The sequence below is a fragment of the Trachypithecus francoisi genome, unplaced genomic scaffold (genome assembly GCF_009764315.1).
Source record: "Trachypithecus francoisi isolate TF-2019V2 unplaced genomic scaffold, Tfra_2.0 Lachesis_group6, whole genome shotgun sequence".
NCBI lineage: Eukaryota > Metazoa > Chordata > Mammalia > Primates > Cercopithecidae > Trachypithecus > Trachypithecus francoisi.
The window spans coordinates 46646959-46667704 of NW_022681471.1; the positions used below are offsets into that span (position 1 = coordinate 46646959).

A 20746-nucleotide genomic window follows, 5' to 3' on the forward strand; every position below is an offset into this window, starting at 1 on the left:
GCACGACTTAGCCAAATTTATTTTCTTTGGCCAGGTGTTGTGGCTCACACCTGTAATCCCAGCACTTGGGAGGCCAAGGTGGGAGGATCATTAAGAACCAGAGGTTGAGGTGACCATGTACCGTGATCATGCCACTGTAATCCAGCCTAAGTGACAAAGCGAGATCTTATCTCAAAATAAAAAACAAACAAATTTCTTTCCTTTTACTGTATTTTATTTTTTACTGAAAGTATAGTTTCAGTAACTCTGAAACCATCAGATAACACAAATCATGATGGTTAAAATACATTGTTAAGCATGAATATATTTTCAGTTATTGTGATTAGAAAACACATATAAATCCAGATAAGGGACTCAATTTCTCAATTGTAGTTCAAATTTAGGTACCATAAAGATTCAGTAAAGCATAGATGTTTTAAAAGCATATACCAATCTGAATTTATTTCAACTGGATGTGAGAATAATAATTTGATTCCTAACAGATCATGAAGCAGTGGTTAAACACTGTTTAATATGTGAACAGATAGTAGCATTTGGAGATTATATTGAACACACTCACAGATGGCACTGGCAAAGTTAGCATCAGCAGACCTCCCAAAACCTTTGGAAGGAGATGAGTGATTGACAGAAAAATCTGATTGTGTTGACGATTCTGATATGTCCTTATTGTCGCTCTCATCATCAGGTGCTGACAGTGCAGCACCCGAGTCAATGGCATTTGAGGCCTCATTTCCACCACCTGGCTCCTAAAAGAAGTCCAAAAACCGATTTTTATTTCATTAATAGGTTAACAGTAGGAGAAATATGCCTAGTGAGGGGTCATTTGAAAAATAAAATGCAAGATCTATAACATCTACATTCTTATAAAATCCACATTTACTAGAAAAACTCAACAATGTCATCAGAAGAGAGAGAACTAATCTATTATTGAGATGACTGATGGTACAGGTGAAATGCAAGGTGCTATAGGTACCCAACTGTACAATTTGGGACTTAACATTTGTGGAATTTTTACCATGAATCAGCTACTGTGCTAGGCATCATATTTAGATATCTTTGTGAATCCTTACTATAGCCCAACAAGTAAGTATAATTATCTCCAATTTACTTATACAAATTTAAAATTTAGAGATAGTAAATAATTTATTTAGTCATAATACTAGTAAGTAGGGGAAGCAGAGTTTGAAGTCAAAGTTTGTGTGATTCCAAAGCATACATCCAGCTAGGCTATGCGAAACAGCCTCTTGAAAAAATATAAAGCACAGTGTGGGGGTGTCTGTTCCACTGCTTTAAGGTACCTTAACAAAACTGAAAGCATGAAAAACCTGCAGAAATAATTTTCAAATGATAAAGAAAATGAAGGAAAATCAAACAACACAAATTCAAGAGTGTAAACATACATCACTGAAAATGTAGCTGGCTTTCATCAACTTACAAAGAAAATACTCAAGGATAAAAGCCACAAAATGTGACAATTTATGTGGTATGCCCTGTCCTGTGGGAAAATATGTCAACTATTGTTGGTAAGTTCTTCTGTTGATAAGCTCATCTTTGTGTCTAAACAGCGATTCTTGGCACTGAGAGAGCTGTGCTATTCTGTAAAAGACTGGTTTTTATGACTTTTCAACCACAAAAACATGACATGACACCATGTCCTTTTTAAATTAAAATGAAAGGAAGATCCACTTCCTGTATAAATTTCCAAAACGTTCCTTGAGATAACTGGAGATAACCAGGTTTGCTATGAAACTTACATTGGGATATCCTGTTTTAATGTCTTTAATTAAGATAGATAGATGGATGGATGGATAGATAGATAGATAGATAGATGATAGATAGATAGACATAGATATTTTCCCACTGGCACTGCTTTCCCATTAGAAATCATCCATGGAATTTCCTTCTTTCCTTTTTTTCTTTCTTTTCATCCTTTATTGATTTATTCCACAATTACTGTGTGCCTATCATATGCCATGTCCCAGATTAGACACTGAAGTTGGGTGAGTTGGTAGACAAATAATCAAGCAAGGATTAGATATAATTCTTTCCTTTAAGAGTTCACAATGTAGTGTGAAAGCAAAAAAATAACATAACTAACAATAATACTATAAGTACTAAATTGGAACTATGGACAAAAGTACAGAGGAAGGGGTATATAACTCTGCCTTGGTAAGTCAAAGTTGATACTTGATTTGGCCCATGAAGGATTACTAATTCACCAAACAGAGAAGAGGTGAAGGGGCAGCCTTCCAGAGGAAACAGCTTGCACAGGAGCGCTGATTCATGAAAGAGCATGGCATCTCCAAAGCCAGTTTGTGTGACAAGAAAATAGGCTAGGGGAGTAGACTAGCATAATCTTTTTTCTGTCTGGAGTTCCACCTGTGTTCTCAAATATCCAGATACTCCCCATTTCTCAAGAATAAGTTCAAATACCACACAGTCCAGAGAATGTTATCTGTGATAATTTCTATGATGTAGCATCTGTGAACTACTTGAATATTTTAAACCTATTGATAAAGTCAATAAATGTTTTGTGAATGACAAAATCACTGTATAAACACAGTATATTACTTGAATTAAAATTTTATGTTATCGGTTGCTCAAGAAGTTAAGCGTAGACTTATTACATGATGTAGCAATGCCACTCCTAGCTATATACCGCCCCCCCCAAACCTGAAGGCAGGGACTCAAATAGATACTTGTACATCAATGTTCACAGCAGCGCTATTTACAATAACCAAAAGGTGGAAACAACCCAAGTTTCCATCAGTAGGTGAATGGATAAACAAAATGTGGTATATGCATAAGATAAAATATTATTCACCCTTGAAAAGGAATGAAATTCTGACCCATGCTACAACGTGGATGAACTCTGAAAACCTAAAAAGTGAAATAAGCCGGACACAAAAGGACAAATATTGTATGATTCCACTTATATAAGTTACCAAGAAAAAAAGTAGAATAGAGGTTATCAGGGGTTGGAGGATGGGGAAACAATACTTAATTGTTTAGTTTGTTTGGGATGGTAAAAAAAGTAAGTTCTGAAAATGGATAGTGGTGACAATCCCACAATATTCTGAATGTAATAAACCCAACTTGTTTGTACACTTAAAAATGGTTGAAATGGTAAATTTTATGAGATGTATATTTTACCACAATAAAAAAACTCAGAAAAAAATAATTGGCTCTGATTGGAGTGATGTCAGTAAGATAGCTTATTGGTGGCATCTGGTGCTTGTCCCCCTCACAAAAAAAGGAAAAAGAGAATGAATAAACAATTAGAGTTCAACTGCTGTGTCTGAAGGAGAGTGCTGGAGTGCAGTGATGGGGTGGTGAGGTCACTGTATAGCATGGAATCTCAAAATGGCAGCAAAGAGAGGGAAGTGAGGTACTCTGCTTCTGCTGCCCCATCTCACCTACCATGACCAGCTCAGAGCCTGGAAGGAATTCTCCTTATCGGGAAAAGGTAAGCAGAAGACTCTCATCAGCCCCAATTGCCACCACAGACAACTGCAGTACTTACTACAGGAGAATTTCATAGTCCTGACAAGCCCTGAGTTCAGTTTGGGAAGGTACCTGAAATTCATGTGTCTACATTGCTCCAGATAAGGAGCAAAAGTTGTGTATTTCCCAACAAGCTGCTGCAGCCTGGTGCCATCTTCAATCTAGAGCCACTGCTGAAATGCACTATGTTCTGGGGGCCAGTAAACACTGTGCCTCTCCAGTCTTACCGCTCCACTGTCATTTCACTAAGCCCCCATTGATGGCTGAAATGCTGTGACCCCGACTGCTCAGATCTTGGGCCCAGGAAAGGTCAGCCATAACTCCAGTACTGCACATTAGCGAAGCCAACTCTAGGCTGGCTTAACTGCTGTGCACTTGCACCCTCGACCAGAAAACAGCTCAGCAGCCCTGATCCCAGTAAGCCAGACCCCAAGCCAGCTGTCCCACCCTGTGTGACCACACTCTTGCCCAGAGAAGTAGTCTGGTAGCTCAACCCCGGAGGGCAAATTCCTGAGCCACCCAACCCACCGCATGTGCGCTTTTGCCTCTGGCCTGAGAAACAGCCTGGCAAGCCCACCCCTGGCAAAGGTGTGCCACCTTTGCCACAAAGTTTTGCTGCCTGGGCCAGTGAGGTACTAGCAAACATTACTAATGTATATTACAGCATAGAGCCACACTGCTGCATCTACCTAGAACCAAAGTTAATGCATCCCACCCAACCAACACCCCAGGACCCATCTATGGAATAAGTCTTTCCTTATGAAAACTACTCCATAACATTATAAGAAGCAATTGCTGCCAGGCGCGGTGGCTCAAGCCTGTAATCCCAGCACTTTGGGAGGCTGAGACGGGTAGATCACGAGGTCAGGAGATCGAGACTATCCTGGCTAACACGGTGAAACCCCGTCTCTACTAAAAAAAATACAAAAAAAACTAGCCGGGCGATGTGGCGGGCGCCTGTAGTCCCAGTTACTCCGGAGGCTGAGGCAGGAGAATGGCGTAAACTCGGGAGGCGGAGCTTGCAGTGAGCTGAGATCCGGCCACTGCACTCCAGCCTGGGCGACAGAGCGAGACTCCGTCTCGGAAAAAAAAAAAAAAAAAAAAGAAGCAATTGCTCCACCAGATGGACAGATATCAACACAAGGACACAAGAAACATTAACAAATAAGGAAACATACCTTCAAAGGAACATTGTAATTCTCCAGTAGCAGACCCAACAGAAAAGAAAATGGGAAGTGCCAGAAAACGAATTAATAATAATGATCTTAAAGAAATTCAGCAAGATACAAGAGAATACAGATAGACAAATCAATGAAGTTTTAAAAAAATCATGATCTGAGTGAGAAATTCAACAAAGGAATAGGTATCATTAAAAAAGAACCAAACAGAAATATTGAAGATAAAGAATTCAACAAGTAATATTAAAAAATACAATGCAGAGCTTCAACAGCTGACTAGACCAAGCAGAATAAAGAATTTCTGAACTTGAAGTCATGTCTTTTAAAATGATTCAGGCAGACAAGAAAAAAGAGAAAAGAAAATAATAAAGAGAGCCTATAGAACTTATGGGACAACATTAAGAGGATGTATTTTTGAATTATGGGATTCCAGAAAGATATAAAGATGTAGAAAGCTTATTTAATAAAATAACAGCTGAAAACTTCCCACATCTTGGGAGAGATATGAACATCCAGATTCAGGAAGCTCAAAGGTTATCAAATACATTCAACTCAAAAAGTTCCTCTCAAAAGAAAATTACAGTGAAACTGTCAGAAGTCGGTGACAAGAGAGAATACTAAAAACAGCAAAAGGAGAGTCTTATCACACAGAAGGAAATCCTCTTTGGACTAACAGCAGATTTCTGAACAGAAACCTTATAAGCCAGGAGAGAATAGGATGATATATTCAAAGTGCTGGAAAAAACCCTGCTAGCCCAAAATAGTATTACCAGGAAAGCAATCCTCCAGAAATGGAGAAAGAAAGCCTCTTCCAGATAAGCAAAAAGCAGAGAAATTCATCACCATTAGACAGGTCTTACAAGAAATGCTTAAGGGAGTCCTACATCTGAGTTGCGCTTATTATTATTATTATTTTTTCTTTTTTTTTTTTTTTTCCTTTTTGTGGAGAACGGGATCTCGCTATATTACCCAGGCAGGTCTCGAACTCCTGGGCTCAAGCTCTCCCGCCTCTGCCTCCCTGAGAGCTGGGATTACAGGCGTGAGCCACCGCGCCTGGCGAGTCCTACATCTGAAAGGAAAAAGACAATAACTACTATCATGAAAACATGAAATTATAAAATGTGTAAAGTAGGTATAGAAAGGTGAAATAGAAATGAATCAAACCTTATCACTACAAAAGATTACATAACAGCAAAGATTAACAATAAGAGAATAGAAAAAAAAAAGGATACACAAAATAACCAGAAACAGTTAACAAAATGACAGGAGTAAGTGTTCACATATCAATAATAAACTTGACCGTAAACAGACAAAATTCTGTAATCAAACATATAGATTAGTAGAATGGTTAACAAAAGTAAAAAATAAAATAAAAAAATAAAAACACCCAATTATATGTTGCCTGTAAGAAATTCATCTTACCTGTAATGACACACACAGATTGAAAATGAAGAAATGGAAAAAGATATTCCATGCAAACAGAAATCCAAAGCAAGCATGAATAGCTACACTTACATCAGATAAAACAGGTGTTAAAGTCAAAGGATGTAAAAAAGAGAAAAACACAGGCATTATATTATGATAATAGGATCAGTTCAGCAAGAGGACATAATAATTATAAATACATATGAACCAAACACTAGAGTACCCAGATGTATAAAGCAAATATTATTGGATCTAAAGAGAGAGATAAACTACAATATAATAATAGTTGAGAACTTCAACACCTCACTCTCTGCATTGGACAGATCATCTATACAGAAAATCAACAAAGAAACATTGGATTTAAACTGCAGCATAGACCAAATGAACCTAACAGACATTTATAGAACATTTCATCCAACAGCTGCAGAATATACATTATTTTCATCAGCACATGAAACATTATCTAAGACTGACCTTATGTTGGGACACAAAACAAGTCTCAAAACATTCTTTTAAATCAACATTATTATCAAGTATCCTTTTTGACCAAAATAGAATAAACTATAAATCAATAACCAGAGAAACATTCAAAACTGTAACAATACATGGAAATTAAAAATATATGCTCCTGAACACCAATTGGCCAATAAAGAAATTAAGAAGGAAATTAAGAAATTATTTGAAGCAAATGAATGTAGAAACAAATGAATATAGAAACACAGCACACCAAAACTTATGGGATACAGTAAAAGCAGTATTAAGAGATAAGTTTATAGCAATAAATGACTACATTAAAAAAGCAGAAAGAATTTGAATAACAATCTAATGATGCACCTCAATGAAATAGAAAAGCAAGAACAAACCAAACTCCAAATTAATAGAAATAAAGAGAGAATAAAGATCAGAGCAAACGTAAATGAAATTGAGACTCAAAAACAATACAGAAGAAATACAACATGAACATTTGGCTTTTTGAAAAGATAAATACAATGGACAAACCGTTAGCTAGATTAACTAACAAGAAAGTATACAAGACCTAAATAAATAAAATCAGAAACAAAAAAGCAGACATCACAACTGATACCACAGAAATACAAAGAATCATAAGAGACTATTATGAAAAATACACAGCAATATATTAGAAAATCTAGAGGAAATGGAGAAATTCCTGGACACATACAACCTAGCAAGATTGTACCAAGAAGAAATAGAAAGCCTGAACAAACCAATAATGAATAATGTGATTTAATCAACAACAAAAAGTCTCCCAACATAGAAAAGTCCAGTACTCTATGGCAGCATCAGTGCTACATTCTACCAAAGATTTACAGAGGAACTAATGTCGATTCTCAAACTATTCCAAAAAAGGTGAAGGGAAGGGAATTCTTCCAAACTCATTCTGTGAGATCAGTATGACTCTGATCTCAAAACCAGATAAGGGCACAACAATTAAAACAAACAAACAAACAAAAAACTACAAGCCAAGATCTCTGATGAAGACAGATGCAAAAATAATCAACATAATACTAGCAAACTGAATCCAATACTATATCAAAAATATTATATACCATTATCGAGTGGGATTTATCCCAGGGATACATGAGAGATTCAGCATATACAAATCAAGAAACATGATACATCACATCAATGGAATCAAACACAAAAATTATATTATCATGTTAAAAGATACCAAAAAAAAAAAAAAAGCATTTGATAAAATTCTACATTCCCTCATGATAAAAACTCTCGACAGTCTGGGTATGGAAGGAACATACCTCAAAACAATAAAGACCATATATGAAAAACCCACAGCTAACATCACACTGAATGAGAGAAAGCTGAAAGTCTTTCCTCTAAGGACTGGAATAAGACAAAAATATCCACTTTCACCACTCTTATTCAACTTAGTTCTGGAAGTCCTAATCAGAGCAATTCGGCAAGAGAAGGAAATAGAAGACATCCAAATTGGAAAAGAGGAAGTCAAATAGTCTCTGTTTGCAGATGACATGATCTTATAAATAGAAAAATCTTTGGCACCACCAAAAAATTCTTAGAATTGATAAACAAATTCAGTAAAGTTGCAGGATACAAAATCAGCATAGAAAAATCTGTAACATTTGTATACACCAACAACCTAGCTGAGAAAGAAATCACAAAAGCAACCCCATATACAATAGCTACAAAATAAAATACTTGGAAATAAATTTAACCAATGAGGTAAAAGATCTCTATAAGAAAAACTGTAAAACATAGATGAAGGAAACTGAAAAGGACACACACACAAAAGGAGAGGCACCCTATAATCATAGACTAGAAGAATCAATATTGCTAAAATGACCCTACTATCCCAAGCAATATACAGATTCTATGTATTCCTTATGAAAATATCAATGACATTCTTCACAGAAATAGGAAAAAAATCCTAAAATTTGCATGGAATCAAAAAAGACCTAGAATAGCCAAAGCAATCCTGAGGAAAAAGAACAATACTGGAGGCATCAGAATATCAGATTTCAAAATATATTACAAAATTACAGCAACCAAAAAACAGACACACATATCAATGGAACAGTATAAAGGACCCGTAAATAGATCCACATTTTCATTTACCTCATTGTGGTTGATTTTTGATAAAGACATCAAGAATATTCATTGGGGAAAGAACAATGTCTTCAATAAATGGTGCTGGGGAACTAAATATCCATAAGCAAAAGACTGACACTAGAATCCTATTTCTCACCATATAAAAAAAAATCAACTCAAAGTAGATTAGATACTTAAATGTAAGACCTGAAACTATAAAACTACTAGAAAATATAAGAAAATGCTTCTGGACATTGGTTTGGGAAAAAAGAATAGGACCTCAAAACACAGACAACAAAATAAAAAATAGACAAATAGAATTATATCACACTAAAAATCTTCTGCACAGAAAAGGAAATGATCAACAAAGTGAAGAAACAATCTGAAGAATGAGAGAAAATATTTTCAAACTATTCGTCCAACAAGGGGTTAAAATCCGGAATGTAAGAAACTCAAACAACTCAACAGATAAAAGCAAATAATCCAACATGCATACATATGTAACAAACCTGCACGTTGTGCACATGTACCCTACAACTTAAAGTATAATAAAAAAAATGGGCAAATGATTTGAATAGACATTTCTCAAAAGAAGACACACACATAACTAACAGATAGATGAAAAAAAAAAAATTCAACATAGCTAATCCTCAGGAAAATGCAAACCAGAACCACAATGAGATATCATCTCATCCTAGTTAGAATGGTTATTATCAAAACACAAAAAATAAATGTTGGTGAAGATGTGGAAAAAATGAAACTCTTATATACCGTTGGTGGAATGTAAACTACTACACCCATAATGGAGAATGCTGTTGTGGTACCTTATAAAACTACAAATAGAACTACTATATGATCCAATAATTCCACTACTAGGTACATATCTCCAAAAAAGAGGAAACCAGTGTATGAAAGAGCTATCAGCACCTCCATATTTACTGCAGTACTAATCACAATAGCCAAAATAGGGAATCAGCCTAAGCATCCATCAAGAGAGGAACTGATAAAGAAAACGTGACATATGTACAGAAATAAATGCTATTTAGCCATAAAAAAGAATGAAATCTTGTGATTTGCAGCAACATGGACGAACCTGGACTCAATGTATGTTAAGTGAAATAAACCAGGAAGAGAAAGGTAAAAACCACATGTTCTTACTCATATGCAGATGCTAAAAAATTGATGTCACATAACTAGAGAGTAAAATAGTGGTTTCCGGAGGCTGGGAAGAGGAGTAGGGGAGAGTGATAGAGAAAGGCTGGTTAAAGGATCCAAATGTATGACTAGATAGGAGAAATAAATTCTAATATTCTATAGTACTGTAGGATAACTATAATTAACAATAATTCATTATATATTTTCAGATAGCTAGGAGAGAGGATATTGATTGTTCCCAACACAAGAAAATGATGAATGTTTGAGGTGATGGACATGCTAAATACCCTGATGTCATCATTACAAATTGTATATCTTAAAATATCACTCTGTACCCCATAAATATATACAATTATTATGTGTCAATTAATTTTAAAAATATTTTTTAAAAGTGTGAGTCAAGAGACACTACCCCCAAATATGTGATCTGAGTAATAAAGACAAACAAATAAGAGATTTTTGTCTTTGGAAGTAAATAGGAACCACGCAAATTAGAAGTAATAAGGATCCACCTACAAACCTATAATTAAAAATGTTTAAGGCTTTGTGGTATATGATTAAAATCTATTTGGAACGGCTGGAAATGCTACATGTCCCATGAAGAAACACATTTGCAATGAGAGGAGTTCAATCTGCTTTTCAAATGGTGCGTTACCTCCTGTAGATATTCAAAGTCCTGAGACACAGGTCTCTTCAATCCTGGACCATCTGTCTCTGAGCAATTTTCTTCACTGGTTCGAATGACTCCCTTATCTCCATCACGCCCACTGCCTTTTCTTTCACTGCCTATATTGGCTGCATGTTCTTCCTGATCTCCAATGGCTGCATTGTCCTCACTGGCTGCGCTTCCTCCATGGCTTCTATTGGCTCTATGGCTTCCATAGCCTCTGTAGGCTTCCTCTTTTCCACGACTTCCATCATAACCATCTTGCTTGCAGCTTCCATCTCTGCCATAGCTTGCCCTGATAACAAACTTCAATTAATGAAAGAAACCCACGCAATAAAAACACATTTGGAAAGTTAGCAAGTAGAGCAGAATTAGGATGTGTCTTATACAATATCTACCATGCCCAGGCTTGTCTTTGCTCTATGTGAACACTACTGGTATGATACAGGAAAGAAAAATGCCGCTATGTCTTGTCAGTCTTATGTAATGATTTAATGCCACAGCCGCCACCAATTTCCCAGATGCATTTGGATGGCAGAGGGAAGAGAACTTGTATTCTTTGTTAGGTGCATGTATTAGGTTAGCAGGAAGAATATGTAGTTTTTTTTTCTTAAATATATACTATTTCATGCATTAGCAAGTTCCCAGACACATGAATGATTAAGCCTATGTTTTTAGCTCAACCACAACATGATTAATTCTTCTTGCAATATATCTAGTTTGTATTCATTTCAACATCTGCTTTGATTTTCTAACATTTGTACTGACTGCTTTGCTATAGAACTCCATTGGTCTACTACTCCCACCAAGGAAGTTCAGCAATACAGACCTCATGTCTTGTGGAACTAAGTTATTTAATTGCCAAAAATACTAAGCTTAATAAATGTGTCAATGCTCTCTTTTTTGCATAGGAAACAAAATTAAACATATGTGCCTGTCATAATTCTAAGAGTAAATTTATTTCATAGTGGAATTCTTGATAGACGTTTTTGGTTGGAAAAAATCAAAAGAGCTCTTGGTAATTTCTCCACCAATCAACCAGATAAAGATCATCTTAAATGTATTATATATATGGTGATATCACAAAAGTTTGAGAAATTAATAGCTATGTTTGCAAATACCAAGACTTCATCTTAATGCTTGTTAAGTTACACACTTGCTTTGTTGTCTTTTCTCATACTCAGTATAGTTTTATAGAGTAGGATGATTCAGTGGCAGTAATTTTAATAGAAACATCCAGACAATTCCAGTTATAAATTAATTATAAACTAATAAATACTTGAATGCTTATTTTAAAATACATAAATGACACAAAATTAGATGTTCTGCATTAGAACAATTTAAAATACATTATTGACCATCAAACCATTTACCAAAATGCAAGTGAAATTAAGTCAATCTCTTGGTAATAAATTTTGAAAATAAACCAAAGATGCAAATAGCTCTGCAGTCATAAAACATGGAGAGTATAAGTAATTTTAAAAAACCAACCTTGGACAACTAGGCGCCTCATAATAACTATTATTTACATCATCAACAGACTTATTGTTGTCATCATCATGGTCTTTACAAACACCATTAGCCTGATCAACCTGGTTATCCAAGTCATCATTGCCATTGGTATGATCATAGGTATCTTCATAAGTATCATTAGACTCATCATCATCATCACCATCAGTATCAGCAACGGCATCATAGAGTTCAACATAATCACCATCCTCTTCAGGTGGCTGAACGACAGGTGCAGGAGTTAACCAATCATTCCGGAAGATTTCAGAGAGTGCATTATAGCCTACCCATTCGTTTGTCAAGTATACAGGGGGTGATATTTTTCCTACTTTAAATCCATCTGGAACCTGTGTGCACAAGAAAGGTTAATGTAGTCTCTAGTAGCCTTTAATTTTCTTCTAGATTGGAAAGTTTCCAAGCTGACAACATTTTGAAATATATTTTAAATTGAAACAAGAATGTTCACTCACTAGATGGAGCCAAAATTTTAGTGAGGATGAGATGTCAAAACCCAAACATCAGACTGTGATTATTAGTGGATCACATAGGGCAAAATAAACTCACTTAAAAAAATTACCCATATTTGTCGGCTCAGGAGTGGACATTTGCTTTTGATGCTGGAGAGAACAGGTGATCTGATGCTCTTTAAAAATGGTAACTTTTCCCTTTTGTTTTATGCCCTGACATTGGGATTAACACACAGCTCTTGAAATTGATATGTTAATTTCCCAGCACTGGTTTTACGTGCCATGGGTTGTCTTAAAGGATCTCAAACACTTCCAAAGTGCGAATTAATCTAAATCCATCTTTTAAGTAAGGTATGTATCATTTAACAACTTTTGGGCAATCTGGAAGGGATGTGTGTATGGTAGCATAGAGGTAATTACAAAATTGAAATAGAATAATCTGAAAGCCCATTGCATTAGGACAATTTAAAATCTGCATTAGAACAATTTAAACATGTTCACAAAGAGTTGGAAGACTTTTTATTTATGCAATCAGAGGATACTCTGTTTTTTACTAAACGTCTTGTATTTATGCATTGCCTAATTACTCAAGGATTGCTATTAAAAGTTGGACATCTAACACGTACCCCTCAATCTGAGATCAGGTTTTACAAATAGCTTTTTATCACTACACTCCCAGACATGTTCTAACTGACACAAGAATGTGAAAATAAAATATTCTCTGATTGGTTAAGTGTTTTCCCATTTCAATTTTAATTCCTAAATTTTGTGTTCTGTGTATTCACAAAGCAATGAGAATCTATCTTTAAAATATTAATTAAAAAACTAAACTCTTTAACCTTTCCCTCAAGTGAAGGTGAGAATAAGTCAAAACAAATGAAAAATAAAAAATAATAGACATTAATGTGTTAAGATGGAAACTTACGTGGATGTCAACCAGCAACTTCTGATCAATAGTAGAATAAGGCGGTGATGACTGAGACCTCCTTCCAGTCACAGGTCTCTCTTCCTCAGAAGAAGATTCTATGGAATGCCAAAAATACATTAGTAACAATGGTGATTACAGTCATTGCCTTCATTTGTATAGTGTATCAGTTAAATCCCTTATTTTTTTTCTGTTTTTTTTTTTTTGTCATTTTTATGATTCCATTCAGGAAATATCACCTGAAAATTCTCATGGGGCCAGGATCTTAAATTCTCTTTTCAGGGGTATTAGCAGGGGTTCAAGTTTTCTTCCATCTGTAGACCTACATGGCTGCTCTGTTTTCAATATTAAGTGTACACTTGCCAAATATCTCTATCTATGTAAGAAGATACATGGTCCGAATGATAGCCAGGTAGACACATTTTTAAAAAATGTATCAACAGTAGGAAGGGCTGGGAGTACCACTGGCTTCACATACTGACCAGTAGAAAAAAAGCCCAACAGTGTATTTATTAGAAGATGATAGATTAGCCAAAACTCTCAAGAGGAGAGTTCATTCTTCTATCTTAACCCCCACAAATTTCCACCCAATGATATATCCAGATGTATTTCAATACAGTTGTGGAATGAACTACTGAAAAGAGATAACACCCCTTTCTATAAAGCTGGGAACCTTTCTATAGCAGCAATGTACAACAAAACTTCTGCAGTGATAGAAATGTTCTGTATCTGAACTGTCCATTAACAGTAGTCATTAGTCACCCATGACTACTGAGCATTTGAAATGTGGCCAGTATGCCTGAGAAATTGACTTTTAAATTTTATTTAATTTTCATTTTACTTTTTATTTTAATAGCTACATGTGGCTAGTTGCTACCAAAATGAACAGCTCAATTCTATAGTGTAAATATTTCCATTTAAAATACAAATGTATCTGATTTGGAGATTAGGTTTTATTTTTGAGTTGTGGTATGGTAAATAACCCCTGTGATTAAAATCCAGTGAGAATATTTAATAGGCTCAAAATTCAGGTCTGGTTGAGTGTACTTAGCAAAAGCTTCACTAAGAGAAAACTCAGTTCCCTGTTTAATGTTTTTGCGTGCATAGATTTTCAAGATAAATACTATTGTCCCTCTTATTTTCAGTCTTGGTATACATAGCCAAAGTACAGACACTGCAACTCCAAAAGACATATATTTGCAAATACTGCTGTCCTTTGAGAACATTACACTGAACACATGCTAAAATTTGTGCCCCCGTCTTCTGGCACTATTGTACTTGTGCTTTTTTTTTTTTTTTTTTTTTTCAGGAAACCATTTTCTTTTAAGTCTTTTGGTATGTTAGTAGACCAAATAAGTTCAAGTGACTGCACTAAGCTTTTGAGACAAATTTGTAGTAAGGTGCTCTGAGATTTCCTCCATGATGAAGCATGTAATTTCATGGGAATATCAAATGGTCTGTGTAGCATAAACAATAAAATAAAAGAATTTTGGAACTGAAAAGACATTTAGCTATTATCTGCACAGATGCCTGCTCCCTTCTATCAATGTTATGACTGCTTTGGGATCTAATCCAGAATTTCCTCATTTCAAAAACGTCACATGAATAAACCTTAAATTTTTAGTTGTTTGCCCAGTATTAGTAAAATTAGCCATAGTCAAGCCAGAAAGAAAAGACTTTGGGGAAAAATTTTTAAAAGTGTGCTTTTCACTCAGGCTTATCTAATTTTCACAACATAGTATTTGTGTATGAGAGGACAGTACTATTTAAAAGAATTCTGCCTTCGTCTGAGTCACTTAAGAAGAATAATGTGTTTTTAAGTTTTGATCTTCAATACTCACTTTTCAAAAAGTGAAGTACATCTGTATCATTTTTATTATTAACATTTAAAAAAAACAATATGCTACATTTTTACATATGACTCAGAGACTCAATCAGCCATTTTTCCCTTGCTTAACTTACCTGGATTGCTTAAAACTGGATAATGCCAGATTGCATGATCTATGACACACCTTTTGGCTTTGTTTACCCTAATATTTCACAAATCTATAATTCATTTAAATTCTCTCAAAAGCACATCTTAAATAGTTTTTTGAAATTCACATCACGACTTTTGAAGTTATTTTCTATGATTTGATAGATTAATTGTTCACGTATTTTGAGTAAAATCGTCACTCTGTAACATTTAGGGATATTTATGAGATATTGTCCTATTTTGGAGAGGTGAAGTAACCAATTGATACATGAAACACACACTCACAACCCCTCCATACAATATTCTAATTGCTACCTATAAATTTTAGACTGCTGGAGAGGCCTCTCTCAAGTTCCTTTACCATATTTTTCTTATGTGTTATAGAAACTTAATAAAGTTGACTCCCCCCGCCTCCTTAGACACATTCCTAACTGCTATCCAACAAACAGAAGAAATTTCAGAAAAATTGTTTTCCATTTCTTAAAGGCCACCACTGACCACCCAATTGCCAAATACAATGGCCTTCAGGTCCTAATCCTACTTGGGCTCCCTGACACTTTTGATTCATTCCTTCTTGAAATTCTTCTTTCTTCACTTCTGAAATATAAATTGTTAAACAGTAGCTCTGTGTTTTGCCCACGGAAATTTTGTGCTTTGAATCACCTGATACTGCCAGCCAATTCTGACGATTTTGCGAACTCCTTTGTCTGATGTCAATGGGCTTCTGAGCTTGTTCCAAAAGAGACTGCTGAAGAACGCTAATAAAAAGACAGAAAAGCATGTGCCATGTCCTAACATTCATAAAGGGAATGTATAACTCAACATAAAGTCCAACAAAAAGTTTTGTTTAAACATATAGGTATATATCAAACTGAAAAAGAAGAATAGCTTAAGTAATAATTTCCAATTTCCATTTTCCCCCAAACTTGCTATTTTGTGTAGAATAGAGTAATGATTTCCAAAATAAGAAAAAATATGTTTCCATAGAGTGTATGTTTCCTTTATATATATATTAATTTCTAAAAATTTCTATAAACTTTTAAAGCTAATATTCAGACAATATTTTTACCTGAGTAACACAGCAATAAATATAACCTTATAGTGTATGTGAGTATTTTAACATAATAAACAAGTTACGGCTATGTCATGTATTCTATTGTTATTATCCAGATTTTTAAATGCTTGAAATTCATGTTCTTAACGTCCCATTCCTGATTTAAATAGCTACACTGACAGACAAATAGAGCACTTTCATTCTTACTATTCAAATTTAAAGAATATTTAGAGAGTTGCTTTGGACTAGTGCTGCTAAATTTTACAGTTATTTTGGTATTTCTATATGGGAAGGACTTTGGTTATTGATTTAGGCCTGGAACAGACAAAATGTTTTCCATGGCCCCAAATTTCAGGCAAGACTTGAGTTTCATTTAAGTTAACTTCATAAATTCAACTATATTTAAAGGCAATGTGTTTGTTAATCATAAATTCAAAATCCTTTTGTAAGGTGAACAATTACTCTGCGTTTAACATCAAGTATGGATTTTCTATATTGGATTTTATTAAAGTCATGTTCCATGACACCAAAACCAACTACTCAAAACTAAACTGCTTTACAGTCTTGCTTTACAATTTTTCAAGATTTCTGCACTCCAGTTAAATCTGAAGACATAATTGTGTGTGGTTTTTAAAGTAATGAAGCAGGAAAATACATACTACATAACATTAACTGTATGCCATCTGACCATACTGTCCAATATCTTGAATATAGTGAGTGTTCAATAAATATTTACTAACTGAATCAATATAGGCTAAGTTCTCTCTGTTGTGAGTTGGGGCTGGAGAGGGTGTGATTTTCTTTAAAAATCTACCTTAAAATTTGGTTTTCAAATATAACAGAATGCACACAATATCTAAAATGTGGAATGTGATCTTTGAAAATTACTGAAGATCAATATTACAAAGATTAAAAAATACAGTGACTGGTGTCAATATTATATATGATATTTTATTTATATAATGTTGAGTTTTAGATTTGATTTTGACTATAGGACATTTTTAGGCTTACCCATTCTGCGGCATTAGCTTCTGAAGTTAAAGATAATTGGAGTGTGTGTTTTATCATGCAGCACATGTATGAAAATTCACTTGAAATTTCATGTCTTTTTATCATCGACTACTAATTGAATACTGTCAAAGTATTTACTGTTATTGTTTCTTTTTAAAATTGTGAATCTTGCCATCTATTTATCAAACTAAATATCACAGACACTGCAGTATGACCAAATATGAAAGATATAGGTAATGGATCATTGCAGTTAAGGTTTTAAATGTGGGCCAAGAAAGTCAATGGTGATGATGTTGTCATGGATATTTTAGTTGACTTCACAAAATGTAGTATCCATGAAATAATTTTTAATTTTCCATTTGATAATTATGAATAATTTTAATATAGAAATCAAAGACACATACCTTGAGGAGAATTCGACATGATGTGCATGATCCTGGTTGTTAGGCACAGAGGGGATCTCTCTTGAACCTTAAAGACACAATGCAATACTTCAGTAGAATTCTTGATCATAAGTTGTTCTGAGCTGTTAATTTGTGGAAAAATGCCTGTTTTCATATATATTTTCCTAAAATCTAACATAAAATATATTTTTAATAAATAGATTCTATTTTATGATTACTTATAACATTAGACTTGCTTAACCATAATTTCTGATGGTATATTTGATCTTTAGTATAGGAACAGATTCTGGAGCTCATATAATCAAAATCTTAATTTATTGTTGAGGAATCTGTAGCCTAAAGAGGAAAAATGACTTTTCTAAGAATTTTGTGTCAAGTCAAGGGAACATCTAAAATCAGAATGCAGGTCTCCCAACGTCTAATTTAATGTTCTTTCCATGTTATCATATTGCTTTTTGTATCAAGTTTAAACTTCTCACTCAGAATTTAAGTTCTAATTCTTACACACTCATCCTTTTATGCTAACCCTAGATTTTCAAAAGTTGTCACACACACATAAATACATTTCATTAAAATCTCTCTAGTCAAAACTGTCCCATCTTTAAGAAAGTATGTTTTTCTGCTTTACAATTTGACTACACTATCATAATTAGTGTTCCAAGTACTGTTTCAACTCTAAATAGATTAATCTGCATTTTACTAATCATACAAACATTGAACATAGCCAAATACTCAAGAAAGGGTGCATATAATAAGCCAGCTTCCATCAATGGGGGAATTTTACTTTCTGCCAACATTGGTAGACAGGGCCAGGGAATGTTGTCTTGCCTCACTAAGTCTTGTATCACCAGGTTTCTACTCAAATAAGTTTCAGCTGCCCAAACATAGGTCATTCTGACATGCAATAAGGCAGTCATACTAGATTCTTTAAAAAGGAAATTTAAGTGTGTTACTTTTTAATCTAGCATATTCATGCTGACAAACTCATTCTACACTTTCTAGAAACTAGAGTAGCCTTAGTACATTATTTTTTCTTTATGAAGTGAGTTATCAAGGCTCTCTCTACACTCTGAGAGACAGGTAGGTAAGGGTAAGCATCTGCCTATTTTTTTTTCCACTTTCAATTGATATAATTGGTATCATATGACCCAGTCTGGGACTTTTGGTTTATGAAGCTGATCTTTGGAAGTTTATTGACACTACTATTAATCTACAAAAAGATTGTTTTAGATGGCTGGCTATTAGGAATACTGGCTATGATGATGATGCTACCTTGTCTAGACAAGAAAACCTACAACTCTGGCCTCACCAATATATGTACTAAATAGGATACTACAAACATAGTCATGAAAACAGAAGTCAAAGTGGACACTAGGACTAACTTAATTATTCTTATAATTGTAAAACAAAACAAAACAAAACACAGATTAAATGACCCAGACCCTGTCACAAACTGCATCCCAGACTAGAGCTAATCAAGGAAAAATATTTGTGTGTTTGTGTTACAAACTGAAACTGCCAGCATTTTTCATGTACAATATTTTTGCTTAAAGAAAGACTGACAAACTGTGATTATTCAAACTCTGGGTATTTGGTAGACATTTTATTTTTAATGAATAAAGTAAGCCTGTCAAGTTAAGGGGAAAAAACAGATGCTACAATTTAGCAATGATAAAATTTGAGCTTGCAAAGGAAAATTAGAATTTTCAAACATATCTGCCACCAAGCATTTGACAACTTAACAATATTCAGTAACTTTTATGATGTACTTGATGGTAACATTAACAAATGCTGTTTTTTGATATTGTACAATGAAACATGTAAATGTCTGGGAAGATCTACATACAAAGTGAACTAATATTTTCCAACTGACCAATGCATGAAGTTAAAAATCATGCATAAAACAAAACATCTATTTATAGCATAAGATAGACAAATTGAGTTTTATTATTAACTGAATATACAACATTTCATTGATATGGTTTTAGATTCCACTTCTCTAGTTTTGGTATATTATTCAATAATTTACTCAATTATCTAAACAATCTATGAAAATTGTCCCTTTCCAACTACCTATGTGAGAGAAGCTAGCTTTTATTCGTATACTTCAACCAAAAAAACACATGGCAACAGATTGAATGCAGAAGCACATGTGAGAATCCAGCTGTCTTTCATTAAGCAAGATAGATTTAAGAGATTTACAAAAATGTAAAACAATGTCAATCTCTCTAAAATTTTGTTTTGGGAAAATACAGGTTTTTCATTAAAAATGTGTTTCTTGTGTTAACATGTAATAGTTTCATTACTTTTAAATGAATTAATATTTCAAATGTTTTTCAGTTTTAACTTTTAATAAATTAAATATTATATGACACAATCCATGTAGTAAATGAAAGCTTTTTTAGGTCCTCATTGTTTAAGAGTATAAAGGGACACTGAGACCAAAAGCTTAAGAACCACTGTTCTAGGTTCTTACTAATGTCATAACAACTCATATTGAAAATTTACCTCGATTTTTTTAGGATTTGAAATGTGTGGCTGCAATGGCTCCATTTGGACTTCAGCCTGAATTGAATGAAATGCTTCATCATTGTCTGATGATTCATCTTCTTTGTCCTTTGAAATAAGAAGGAAAGTAACTGTTTTAATTGTTGTTAAAATGCAAGTGATAGGAACAACTTCATCATCTTAATGCTGAGTTGTTCATATGTATTATATAATATATAATTTAAAACAATACACAATTTAAAAGAACAATATCCAAATACTAAAATGATTTAAACCAGTAGTTTCTAATAGTGTTTGGTTCTGGATCCCTTTCAGAATCTGAAAAATGCTATAGACTGTCCACAGAAAATTGCATATAGACACGCCTATTATATATATTTT

General features: G+C 34.2%; 1 protein-coding gene across 1 annotated transcript in view; it reads right to left on the bottom strand.

Moving 5' to 3' along the window:
• The window catches only part of NRK (Nik related kinase), a 140271-nt gene that overhangs the window by 24096 nt on the left and 95429 nt on the right, over nucleotides 1–20746 (bottom strand). The window contains 7 exon segments of the mRNA XM_033201516.1: nucleotides 560–746; nucleotides 10501–10807; nucleotides 12004–12368; nucleotides 13414–13511; nucleotides 16052–16146; nucleotides 17858–17917; nucleotides 20349–20473. Coding sequence (XP_033057407.1) covers nucleotides 560–746; nucleotides 10501–10807; nucleotides 12004–12368; nucleotides 13414–13511; nucleotides 16052–16146; nucleotides 17858–17917; nucleotides 20349–20473 — 1237 coding nt within the window.